At 38.6% G+C, this 13,625-nt stretch overlaps 1 protein-coding gene across 1 annotated transcript in view; it reads left to right on the forward strand.

Annotated features, from left to right (window-relative positions):
• Window positions 1–499: 499 nt before the first annotated feature.
• Window positions 500–13,625, forward strand: part of KLF3 (Kruppel-like factor 3 (basic)) — a 21,352-nt gene continuing 8,226 nt past the window's right edge. Inside the window, exons 1-2 of the mRNA XM_009884934.1 lie at window positions 500–547; window positions 7,324–7,420. Of these exons, the coding sequence (XP_009883236.1) occupies window positions 7,364–7,420 (57 nt within the window). The 5' untranslated portion in view covers window positions 500–547; window positions 7,324–7,363. The remainder of the gene's footprint in view (window positions 548–7,323; window positions 7,421–13,625) is intronic.

The raw sequence follows: 13,625 nt of genomic DNA on the forward strand, positions 1-13,625 counted from the left end.
CCCCCCCGTTACAGGCAGACATAGAGAAACATCGAGAGGAAATTCAGAAAAAGAACATAAATCTTTCTGTTGCTTTGGATCTGATAGAAGAGCTAAAGGACCCAAGCCAAAGTTCATTGAAATCAAGAGAAAGACTTGTATTAACTTCAATGGGCTTTGAATCAGGCCCTGGATAAAAATGCAAGATGGAGTGTTTGTTTATTCTTCTCTGTCACTTATGGGCTGGAATATGCATGGTTTCTGTACACACAGAAGTACTTCCACCCCTTCATTTTACCCCCTTTTTTTTTTTATTTCACTCGTTTTTAAGTCATCTTTGTGTTCCTGCTGTTGCTTTTTTGGATGCTAAAAGTTAGCTGTTTGTGATCATTGCAGGTATCTTTTAAGAAGTATCCAAAATACATGCTTTAAACTTCCTCTTTCGGGGCTAATTGTATGTGAAAAATAATTTTTACTGAACTATGTGCATATCCTTACATTGGATTGTTTTTGTTTTTTGTCTGTTCAGAAATCCAGATAACAAGAGGTATTTGGCCACACAGTTTTGGTAAGTTGTTTCTTTATTATTTTAATTTCTTACTCTCAGTTGGGTTTACTTAGTTGTTTTTCTGTTAATTTTAAAATACCATGGATGAGTTTATCCATTAGAACCTGATCAAGTATCTTAATTCTGGTACTGTTAATTTGCACAGGATTTCAAACATATTTAATCTTTTTTGCCATGACAGAGGAAAAGTGTTGTATTTAACTGCATTTCATATTGGAAACTGGTGTGTAATAAATGCAGTAAGTTTTGTGGTTCACACCTTTTAGTAGCCAGAAGTTCTGCAAAATCAGGGACTGAGTTTAAAATTATAATAGTTTTGTAAACCAACTTTTTAATATTAATTAACACTGCTAACAGGAGGTCTTTTAGAGTTCCTTTTATGCTGTCAGCATTGAAGCTTTGTGTTTTCATTCCGAGAGTAGTTGCTTCCAATCCAGAATATGAAGTTTGGCAGAGCTGGTTTTAGGAGAGATTTAACCCTTCCCTGTTAAGCATTCACTTGATGCCGAGACTTCCTTTGAGGGCTTTGTCGCTGTAGTCGATATCTCCCAGGGGAAGGAAGTGTAAGTGTAGATCAGCCAAATGGAAAGATAAAGCTCTACAGGTTTTTAATAGTAAACTAAGTCAGAATGGAAAAAAAAATAAAATAAACGCGTGGTCTGCCTATGATGCAGTCAGTGTGTGTTACCAACAACTAACTTGATCCATGAAGGCATGACAGACTTTCCACTTTTAAAAAGTCTAAGCTGCTTTGATCACTGTCTCATTTGTACCCACTTCACTATCCAGCTCTGCTCCCTGTTTTTTTTTCCCCCCCACTTCCGTACGTGCATAGAAGTTCATAGATGTTTGCCCTGTATTCAAATCCTCATTCAAATTGATCATTTAGGCTATAAATGTACAATTCCTTTCTTCAGGATTAGATTTTTTTTCTTCTTCCCCATACTATCAAAAATATTGAATCTCTGCTTCATCTATCTCATGAAATAGCAGAACCCTTTACGTAAGAGAACAGTATTTTCTGTCATTCTTCCCTCGTCATGAAAAGATAGGATTTATATTTCTCCTTTTAAATTATCTCCAAAATTAACCTCTTAAGAAAAACACAACAAAAAAATAAAGTTCGTTTGGAAGGAAAAGATTATCATGCCGTTCCACATACTTCACTTGTTTTCAAAAGTCTGATCTTTTATCCTTACTAGACTGTTTCTCCTTCTAAGAAGTAGCTTGAGACAGGAAACCAGACAGCAGTCTGCCCCGATAAGGGAGAGTATTGTCTAATGGAGGTGCCCCAAGAGCTTTCCTCTCTCCCCCTCAGGTTCAGTAAATGTAGAACTGAAGGTTGAACAGGGTTTACGTGGGCTCCGTTTTTCCTTGGTAGAGAAGGTGTTTCCGTAATGACCACTGCAAGAACTTCTCTGCCCAAAGTTTTTCCATACAAGAAAGCCATTTCCAGGCATGTGGCTTCAAAGAGCCTGCAATGGTATTATCGTAAATTTAATGGAAATACTGATTAGTCTGCTACACAGCTGATAAGTGATTATGTCAAAGCAGTTCTAGGTCAAACAAAGTGACGTCAGCAGGGTTAGGATGCACAAGTTGTGCAAAAAAACAGATTTTTCAGCCTGTTTGCAGTTCTGAAAGGAGGAAGGTAAAAGATTTTCAAGTCCATAAAAAGCAAAAAGTCTGAAATACTAAATAACAGAATCCTATCGAAATAGTCTTTTTCTTCATGCCTATCAAGTAAAACTTTCAGCAGAAAATTTTTGCCCGGGTACTATTTTCTTTTTACACAATACCCTAACTTTTTCAACAGTTACTACTGTTTCCCAGTGGAAATCCAGTGAATAAACAAACACAGAAGGCTGCCCATCAGTGAAACGTTTTCTTCGTGCTTTAGTTCTTCTTGATTTTTCCCCCCTGCTGTTCTTCTTGTGCTGGCTGCTCCGGTCCCTTCCCCCAGTACCGTTTCTGGGCCTTTGCTCCTTCCCCTGCTCTTGCTCGCTTTGACTGAGTCTGTCGGCTGTGCTGAGCTGGAGAGTTTCTTTGCCTGCTGCTATTTTGGGGTCCAGTGCAGCTATGTGCTTGCTTACTTCCCATTAAAGTTAATGGAACTTTACAAACACTTTTTTGCTGACTCAGGTCTCCATGAGCTACTGGTACAGTAAGTGCAAACGCATCTTGTTACTAGCCCTGGAAAACTCTTTTTCTACCCTTTCCAGGGAATCCTGCTCTCAGAAACTGCTTTTCCTCTGTCAAGCTCTGTTGTTTCAAGGTTCCACTGAAGAAGACCTCTCACACAGGTTCAGAAAACATCCCCACCCTTTGGATTTCATCAGTGGAGAGTCTTCTGATCTTATCACTTCTCCTTAGTATCAGGGGAAGTTTGACTTGAGGCTCACAGAAGTCACAGTTTCAGAGCGACAGCCTAAGTCCCAAAGGGCTTGGACTGAAGAGCTTTGGCCGCATGACTTAACGTTGGCTGCTGGGTACCAACAGTGCTGCAAGAGCGGCAGCGTCTTTGCTGAGGGCACTCATGCAGTGCTAATCTAGCAGATATCATTACATTATTCTCTAATTATAGCAACAATAACAATCATACCTTGAAGCTTCTAGACAAAGCCTCACTGTACCATGGGGCAGCATTCCTTGCTTCCCCCAGGCACAGAGATTGAGAACGCGAACCCCTCGCATGTTTTCATGCAGGGTGAAGAGAGGCAGAATTCATGGTCACCACCCCCCTGTCTGCAACGAGAGTCAGGTCACCGATTGCTCCTCCAGGTATTTAATGAGAGCAAAGGCTCTGTGTTAGAGGGAGGCTTTGTAGTTGTTGGATGTGCACATTCAAAACTGGCCCTCCACCCCACCCTTTCCTTTCATAACAGGTCTGCAGAGTTGGTGGACCTTGAAGGTAGATGTACGGAGCTGCCAGGGGTAGCTGTAATGCGGTTGCTCTTCTCCAGCTGCTCTGCAGTGCAGATGTGTAATCTGGGTGTATTCTTTAACTGCTTTGCTCGTTTCATCCAGGGTAAATAATCTGTACAAGTCCTTATTGTCAGAATACACGTTAAGTACCTTTAAGCTTTCATTTGCTCTTAATTATGTCTCTGAAACAGTAAACCATACCTGTCAGGAAGTTAATATCGAGAAGTCTTCAATCCTGACAAGGCGATGAGCTCTACCGATGATGAACATCCCTTCTGGAAGGGATACTTCGCTGCATATTGGATCATAAGGGCAGAGTTTGTGTTTTTTCTGGCTTGCTGTCTTCACTGGACTTCAGATAGGAAAATACCGAGGGACTTTGCCTGGACTTTACCTTGCACCTGTCCTTATTTGCATACAAAACCCAATTGCTTCATTTGTCTTTCTGAAGTGCAGGGTGTGAGCAAAATCTTATCAAAAGCCATGTCCTGTTTGGACAAGTTGGACTGACTTGGCAGAGATCCACAGGGTGGAGTGAATGGGAGGAGGCAAGAAAGTAAAACCGGGTGGCTTGTTAGCAGAAAAAGAGAGGGAGAGCAAAAAAAAAAAGGAGAGGGTGGAATGTTTGCCTACCGGATTGTAGTTAATTATTTCGTTTCAGATTCCATGCGTTTTAAAGTCTTTTAACCCACATGAAAAAAAACCTTTAATGCAAAATAGTTTATCTAGTAACGTGAAAGACAAAGGCCCTTATTTTTTAATACGCTTAATATGAATATATTGTTGTCTCCTCACTCTTTTTTCTAGGGTACCTCAGGAATGAGAGGCGGTATTTTGATTTTCCAGAAATTAGTTGTATTTACTAAACAATTTGTGGGCTTTCAAACAAGTACATTATGAAATCAGTGTGTAAAGTAGAACCCAACTGTTTTTTCATTCCTCTGTAATAGAAACAGATAAGGCTGTTTACCTTCCCTATTGCCCCCTTCTCAAATGTTTAGGAGAGAAAGATTGGGAGTTTTTGACTTAGTAGGCATGATTTACTAATAAACCAGGAAAAACTACTGACTTCCTACTAGAAGTAGCGTGCTTTAATTGTGTGCGTTGCATGCGTTTTGTTTGTGAATGTGGTTCAAGCAGTCAATGTGAAGCATTACTTTTAAATACAAAGAGAATTATTTTGTGAGTTTACTTGCAGCCTTAGGAAAGTGTTCTTCTGCTAAATTTTAAATGCCAGGCCCAAAGCTGGTTTATATTGAGTCTGTAGCAGCTTTGTCAGTTTCCACCAAATAAGAATCTGACCCTCTGATCTAGACCGACAGGACCAAGCGTTGTATATTAATTAATTTTCTTGAAAATTGGTTTCCAGTCACTATCAAATGAGGGAAAGAAGCCTACCACTTAACAGTAACATGTGATAAAGAAGTGCTCGATTTCTGTACTATGATGCAGCAATAAAAGTAACGTTTTCCTCTGTTGTTCTTAGATGACTACACCCGAGAAAGATAAGGAATTACTTTACACTTCTATTCAGGGAATTACACTTTCTGTTGTCTGTGTCAGTCTGCACAGTAGTTTAGAGCCCTCTCAGGAAACGCTCAAATGTATAGCATGACAAGTGAAATGTGTATCAAGAGTCTTTCACAAACTTTTTTAAAGTAAAATATGAAAAGGAGTAACTAGTAAACTGAATATATTCCAATTTTAGAACAACAAAAATGACAAAAAGAGTAGCCTCAGAGCGTGACTGCCTCCTTAGAACAAACTCTGTCCTTGTCTTTCTCTCTCCCCCTCTCCTCTTGCTCTCTTTCTCTATTCTCGTTCCTCCCTTCCTTCTCTTTCCTTCCTTCCTTCAGTAAAGTACAAATTGGTGTGTCACGTTATCTATGCACATATAAATTAAACATTGAAAGTTTCTGGTAACCTGAAAGCAAGTAGTTCCAAATTCTTATATATGAGGTCTGAGATGCTACATTTTACTGTAGATGGTTTTTGTGTCTAAAAGTATTTTTTTTTCCTCTTTTCACAATGCATATATATGTGTGGGAACCTGTGTGAGTGGTGCATAGGTACATATATATATTTAATGCATAGATATGTGGATATATTTCTGGGAAGACAGTCTTCTGAAACATAAGTTCTAGCTATGTGAAGTATTAAAACCTGAAAAAGATAACCATTCAAAGAAAAATAGTATAGTTAATAACCTTCTCACAGACATAGTTAAAACATTTACAGAATTATCACAACTTTCAGCAAATAGTGTCATTTTAAACAACTGCTTCTAAAATAAAACTACATGTTAAGTTTAAACTGGAAATTACATTGAGCTGCTCTATTTGTTTCACTTTTTTTTTGCGATCTAGTGTTGTCAGGCCGTTCACTTATGTAAGAAGAATTATGAAGTTACTTTAATTTACTTTTGATACTTGCTTGTTTCCATTATGCAAAATTTACACTGTTGTAATACATTTCCGTAAGCTTTTGAACTTTATTCATAGACCTGAATAATTAATGATAGACTTGTAACAACTCATGCCACTTTCTCTGGAAGCTCTTAACAAATTTTTATCTATAAACACACGTGATAGTTAATTGCAGGACTGTTCATTAGTGTAAGCTTATTAGAATTGTTTTAATTTGAGCTGGTACATCTTAAAATTTTCATTTAAATTTCTGGGAGAATTTTCCAGCCCCAACTACAAATCTGTTGTTGAGCCTTTAGCCTACTTCCTCAGGGTGAAATTCTCTGGATGGTGTAGTGTGGCTGTATTCGTTTATTTCCAGTGCCATCTACTGGTCGAAATTGAATTTGTGGGGTTTTTTTGTTGGTTTGGGGTTTTTTTTGTCCTCACATCTTAATAGAGGTATTACCATTTCCAGGCAGGGCTGTGCACTCTACAGTGTATGGTCAGAACTTGATTCTTTAACATCACTTATATAATGTGTAACCTGAAGTGATTTATAAAAGTTTGCCAACATCTAAATGTCATTGAGAACAACTTTCCTTTGCTTCTTTTGCTTTTCATTCTGTACCTTTATGGCTTACCCCGGAAGAGATATCTCCTCCTTTCCTTCACAGCATCTTTCCCAGTTGACCGTGGCAAATGATAGTTAAGTTATGACATGCTTTATGCTAAATACTTTTATTTCAGGCAGTTTGAGACAAGCTAGAATTGGACAAGTGAAGTTGAACACTTTGTAGAAAGAGCAACTAAAGCTGCATGGAATACAACCAGATTTTTGGAAGTGCTTTTCTTTTGCAAAGTTAGCACAAATTGTTGTTGATTGTCACTAAATCTGTTACCTCAGGGAAATAACTGATGTATTTTTTATGTTAAGTCATTGCAGCATGTTGAATGTACCTTTCCAAATTAGTCCTGGATTTTAATCTTTCTTTTGCATTGATTTCAATGTCGATGTATGTGAAAGTTTCAACTTTTATGTCAGGACAAGAGATATCCTCTCCAGAATCAGTTCACTGTATTATCAGTTAAACAAGATTATTCTGAAGTTATAACGTTGATGAGGAAACTCATAGTCTATACTGATATATTTACACACTAGTGACAGCTAATGAAAGTGACAACTCTGTGATCTTGGCATGCTGACATACACAATAAAAATTCAAATTAACTTGCAACAAAGTGAGCAGATGTCTCTTTGTTTGGGAAAGAATAAATTTACAATAACTGAAATATTTAAATGAAGCCCAGTCAAATATTTAAGAAGCTGTGTTAGAGATGGATAAATATTCACATTAATCTGATAAAATAATAAGTTCTTTAGAGTGCAAAAAGTTGATCAGAACGTTTCCTGCAGCTTTCTAACACCTTGTCTTTCCCATGCAGGCCAGGACATCAGAGGCATCAGAACAGGTGAATAAAAAAGATGCTAATGTTTGACCCGGTCCCTATCAAGCAAGAAGCCATGGAACCTGTTTCAGTGGTAAGACTTTTAAAATATTTTAGCCTTTGTGATGACTCTTACAGTTTTTGCCACGTTTAAATTCATACCAAGTTTTCTCTAAGCTTTGGACTAGCCTAGGAAAGGCTGTGAAGTTATATTTTGTTTTTAGGGCCATCAGATTTACGTTCTAGGAAAACTTCTTCTGTAGCGTGTGAATTTATCACCCCTAAACGACCTGCCCCCTTACCTCTGCTGGTGCTCCTGTGCCCAGAGCAGAGGAGAGAACATCCAAGTACTCCTCAGCCACTGCAGTGCAGATATGATCTCTGCAGTTCATGCAGCTGATGGAGGTGGGTTGAAATTAAGTTGCACACTTCACAGAGAACTGGCAAGAGCCTGTGGTTACAAGGTTTTCGAACCATTGAACTAAATGAACAGCTGCTCACTGTCGCCTTTTCTATTTCTCTGTTGGTCTTGAAAACCTGTGCCTGGGGCTAACTCTGTGCTCCAAACAGCAGAAAATTAATCCTGACAACAAAAGTAATGGCTTTTTGCTGGGTAAGGTGGGTGCATGACCTTACCGTGTGAACAGATGTGAACCAGGGCAGAGGAGGAGGAGGAATGGGCAAAAAAGGGGAAGGGAAGACTTTTGGTTTTGATTGGGTTAATTTTCCATGAACTAGGTGTATAGGGTCATCTCAGAGAAGAGTCTGATAAGCAAGAGCGGCAGGAAGTGTAGCTGTGAGGGGGTCAATGGGAATTGTGGTGATTTCGGCTGCCAGGGACATACGGCCTTAGGAAGCGGTTTAATGTATACTTTCCCAATTCAGCTGCAGGCTGCTGCTGAAGGGCATGGTTCAGGCGTTTCTCCCTCCATTCCAGCTTTGTGTCTCCTGTGTATGACATGAAGCAATTGTGTGGGCGCAGAATGATTTGGATCCTTTGGATCAGCTCATTGAATGGTCTGGATTGCTGACCAACCAAAAATATCTGTATTTTTTTGTCGGATCAGGAAGCTGATGTGACTCCTTCTGCAGCTGCTCAATGCTAGAGCAAGGGGAGGAGGGAGGAGGAGGGGACAGGACCTCCCCTTTCAGCAGTAGCCTGCAATCAGGTCTGATTAGGTGTGACATGAAACCGCACCCTGTGAAAGGCTGATCAATTAAGGGTGAAGTCAGTGTGCATAAATTAGAGTGTGTTAAACTCATGCTCTGAATGGCGGCTTTCAGTGAAAAGTTTGCCTCCTGTTTTATTTAAAATGTAGAATTATTGTCATCAATTTAAAGGCACCTGTAAGCAGTCTGATTTCCACAGTGCTATTAATAAAACTTCTTGGAGTTAAGTTTACTTGCAATTTGAAATTACAGTTTGACTTTCATGGGGTTTATTTACTTAAGAGCAACGATAGAAAAAATGACTGATCTATCATTGAGGGTGTATGTATGAAAAATTCCAATATTTGGGTCAAGAAGGAACCTAAGTGTTGGCCAGTCTGACTGTCACTTCAATCACAGTTATTGCATAACCATATTAAGATAAGTGGTGATTACCTACAATTATCTAAGGATATCTAATGGTGTCCATCAAAGGCAGGAAATGGGCCACTTTTACAATAAAAGTGTCATTATATGAATAACAGAAAATCACTATAGAGACACTGCGGGCTGTCTTGTATACATCTGCCTTCATCTCCCAAGGAAGGTTCTGCAGTGGCTTGGGAAGATGCACGAGAGACACGAGGTCCTGCCCCAGAGAACTGTGTGCTTCTGCAAAATGGACAGGGTCGGTCCCTGGGCAGGCTGACCAGGAGAGGGGTGAGCCGTCTTCCCCAGATCGGCAGATGAAGGAAAAACTGCAGTGGGAAGAACAAGGGACCATTTTGGAGACAAGTGCATTTCAAGACTGTAATTCCAAACGTTGCTTATTCTATACCACGTGCTCCTTGCAGGCCTGTGGTACCTTCCAGGCATTGGACCTTTGGAGTCATGTTGGGTGTTCATATAACTCGGTGTCATCACTCTGACCAGCTGTTAGAGACCATTCAGAGCGTTTTACCAAATCTGTATGCTTTGTCTTTCATTCTTGCATGAAAAAAAAAAAAAAAAGGCAGGAAAGGAAAAGCAGAAAGTCCAGAGGAAAGGACAATTTTTGAGTGAGGTTCCCCTCATGGAGATTACTCTGGTTTCCCTGGGGCTGAGGAGTGTGGGTGTTTCAGCCTCTGTGTGTACAGAGGCTGTTTAGCGCCAAGCCCTGGAGGTCCTGGCTTCCCCAGCTCTTCTTGGTCTTGCAGCTTCCTTGGAGCCCTGCTGCCACAGCTCCCTAGCAGAAACTGCTCTGAAGACACCTCTAAAAGGAGGAATTGTGGTATGGAGAGAACATAGGAAAGGCTGGCAGCCACTGAGTGTGTTAGTTTTCTTGAGCTTTTGAGAAGGTGGAAGGAAAGAGAAACTGTTAGTTGATGTTTTGGAGGTGCTGAGCATAGCAGTCAGTTCACCGTGGGCTGACGTAACTCAGAATTCTTAAATCAAGATTTATTTGTATTTCTCATAGTATCATTAGAGGCAAAACTAAATGAAGCCCCTTAGGAATTATTCATTATTTGACCTGAACATATACTGTCTGTAGGTACAAAGTCTATCTTTAAAAAATCCCATTAGTTGGGGTGGGAGAAGGAAACAAATTATGGTTCTGACACCACTGTATTTCAGGGTGTGTGGCTGAAAGGATTAACTATACTTCTCGGGTAACTATGGCTCGCACCCACAGTGTTTCATCACATTACCAACAGCTCGTGCTATTTATTGAATTGAGTTATTGAACACATTTTATGATAGTTCTTAATGAACTAGTGACAAAGTCATCTGAGTCCTACCCAGATACTTTCTGTGAGAACTTTTTAAACATTTGGACAAATACCAGTGACCATTTAGTGAAAGTAGTTGCTTTAATGTGTTACCGTCTTTCTTTGAATTTAAATAAACTGGTTTTCTCTGCCCTTCCATCAGTCCCAAAACTACTTGTTTCACACGTTTGTAAAGATAGCTATGTGCTACATGAGGAGTTGAGGTCTTAAGTAGTGTACGGGAATACAAATTGAATGTGGTGAGAATGTTTTTTCAGGTATTAGCTGCTATTTGGATTAAATCCTATTCGTCCTTTTACAAGATACCAATTTGACAAATAGTGTAAGTAGATGAGCGGGTTCTTCACCTGTTTCTGTTTTTCCAAGAGGCTGGCTAAATTTTAGTGTTAAATTTATAGTGCTATGTAGTTTATAAAAGACTTGGTGAATTGCTTCAAAATCTGTTCACCTGTACAACAAAGAAGATGTTTCACTGTGGCAGTATAACAGAATTTAGCAAATTCTATCAGATTAGTGCTTGATAATGTCCCCTTGTGGAAGCAGCAGTCTTCTGAGTGGTGATAGGTGTGCTTGTGACATATTTGGCCAGTATGTTTTCTTGATAGATTGTCAAGAGGAAAAGCATGGCAATTCTTTCTTCTTCTGGATTTCTTGATTTAATTGTGTGAGCCACATGGGTATGACTCAAAAATACTAGAAGTTCCTTTGGTTTATCTTCCAGTTTCTTTGTGGGTTCAGTGCTCTGGGTTTTATTATGGGGGAACAGCAAGCAAAGGTAAATGAATCGCTTTGTAAGGCCCGAAGAGGGACAGTGATGATATCAAACATAAAAAAGAGTGAGATGGAGGCTTTAAAGCAATATATGTTGAAATGCAATCCTGCATCTTTATAGTGATCTACTGAGATACCATTCTGCACAGGGATGATGAAGAAAAGAATTTACAGGAAAGTGGGAATTTATTGGGTTTTTTTTCAGTCCTAGTCAGGCCAAACTCCTGCATACACTGTTAATTCCCACAGTAGAAATCCAAGGAAAATGTATCAGCTTAAATATTTTAGGTAAACAGACCAATGATACCTAATTTTCCATTGTTCCACCAGAGTACTTCACGTAAGTCTTAGGACAGGTGAGAAAAGACTGCTCTTGCAGGCTATGAAGTACGCTCCTGCTTCCTGCAGTTGCTGGCATTTAGAAAACCAAAAAGGTTGGGCTTTTTTTTTTATTTGTTTGTTTGCTACTGTTAATACTCCCTATTTACAAAGAGAGACTTTGAAGTCTTCCTTACTCTCCCATCCCACATCCCCCAAGGGGTACTGTCCGCTTCCCTGGCAAAGAAAGAGAAAGTGACTTAAAAATTTGAAAGCAGTGGTTCATATCAACCTAATGGTGATTGCTGCATCCCAGGGAGCTAGAAACTGAAGCTTTGCTATGCTAAAAGATGCAGGAAGCTTACCTTCAGAACTAGAAGACAGATCTGAGTGTGACTTTCTCCAAACAAACAGGGTTTCAACCACACTTTGTTGGTAGTGAAGCAAAACTGTTTTCCACCAGAGTGTCTGATTGACAGCAGATACTCTCCTTTTCATTGTTCTAGCATTCTTCTCAACTTTTTCACCCTTTTTCTTCCCAACAGAGATAATTTGTGGCACCAGTTTTTCTGTCACAACTTTATCTGCAGTTCAGATAGAAATACAGCAATTAAAATCACAGAAGGAAAAGTTTGTAAAAATGATTCAGCTTCCCCAAACTGCCAGAAAATATAGCTGATGTTAAATCTATGCCAGCTTAATTACAACAGTGAAAACCTTCTATGCAAAATAATGCAAGGCATATGGGGTAAAATACCAAGTCCCTAAAATAATCACTTCTTAAAAACATCATTCTTTTCTTTCTTGCAAAGTATTTCTTGCTTGTCTAAATATGTTTTACTTAACTTTTCCAGTTTACAGTTCTCTGCGCAACATTTTAATAGTTTGGTATTTTTTCAACACACACCTGGTGTTACTTGAAGAGTTGAAAGAGGGTAACTCTTTGTATAGAAGGGTTACAGCTTGGAGATGCTTTGTTCTTTAAGAGACTCGTTGACTGAAAACATTCCCTAAGATTTAAATTACATAGTCTTTTTCCTTTCTGGTATTCTTGCAATGGAAGAAATGTTCATAGATAGTGACCCTGTGATCATCCCTGACAAACCTGCAGCACTGTAAATGCACGGATGCTTAGTGGTGGGACGTGAACAGTTTGTGGAAGCTGGGTAAACTTTGTACTGTAAACCCGTAACAGCAATTTTAGCAGAAGTACTTAATATCTCTTATGTGTTCAAATTTCAAATTTTTTTCCTATGCTCATAACTTGATCAGATTTAGTAAACATTAAATACTGTTAAATATTGAACTCTATCAATACTCAGTGGCCTTCATCACTTAGAATGCTAATAATTTCACCAGTTGGCTCAGCAGTGGTGGCAAATCTATAGAACATGTTTTAGGCAGCACTGCTTGCAATAATGGCATTTTAATAGAATTCTGAGGAACCAATTACTATCGAAGATGGAAGTTTTTATAGATTGCATCTATAAGAACAGTCATAAAGATAATGAATAACATTTCACAGGTTTTAGTGTAATGTTTACTGCTTGAAGATTAATCACCATTGTGTATGCTGCTTTATTTTAGTATTTTATGGAATGGGTGACTCAGCTTTTTTGTTTTATCACAGTGCTATGAATGTAACGGGAAAATTTAATATTTTGTAAACTCACTATTTCAAACAGTAACTGAAAAGAAGAAAAATACATTAGTGTAATTTTGCAAAAATACTTTTAGTTAACATTGATAGTTAAAATCAACTAACGGTCCCTCACAGGGAAGACAGATAAGAAACCAGGAAGATATACTGCTAGAAGTTTTCACCCAAGAAAAAAATAATTGAAATGTCACAGAAATGATTGTATAAAAATACAGTAGTTTTACACTTCTAACCTGCTTCACTTTCAACCATTTTGAATATTTTTTAATCAAAGTCTTTTTGGTGCCAAAGAATTCAGCATTTTTTTAATGTTACTGTGAAACTGCTTAGCCTTAATGTGAAGCTTTATGTATCTAGAATCCAAAGATAGCATTTTACTTCAAAAAATTTACAACATCTGAGGGCTATAAAACTGTGTAGACTGCATTTCTATGTCTATGTGCTATGTTAAAACATCACACCGGTTTCCATTGTAAGTTATGTTAGTAAACAACCTCGGTTTTCAACACTCTCTAATTACAAAATTGATCTGGATGGTTGTTTAATAACACTATACTCTGCAATGAATGTTAATAACTCTTGGGTTACAAAAATTATTTCCACTAAAATGTGGAGATCATCACGTAGGTCAA

Source organism: Charadrius vociferus, unplaced genomic scaffold, assembly GCF_000708025.1.
Source record: "Charadrius vociferus isolate BGI_N301 unplaced genomic scaffold, ASM70802v2 scaffold134, whole genome shotgun sequence".
NCBI classification, from domain to species: domain Eukaryota; kingdom Metazoa; phylum Chordata; class Aves; order Charadriiformes; family Charadriidae; genus Charadrius; species Charadrius vociferus.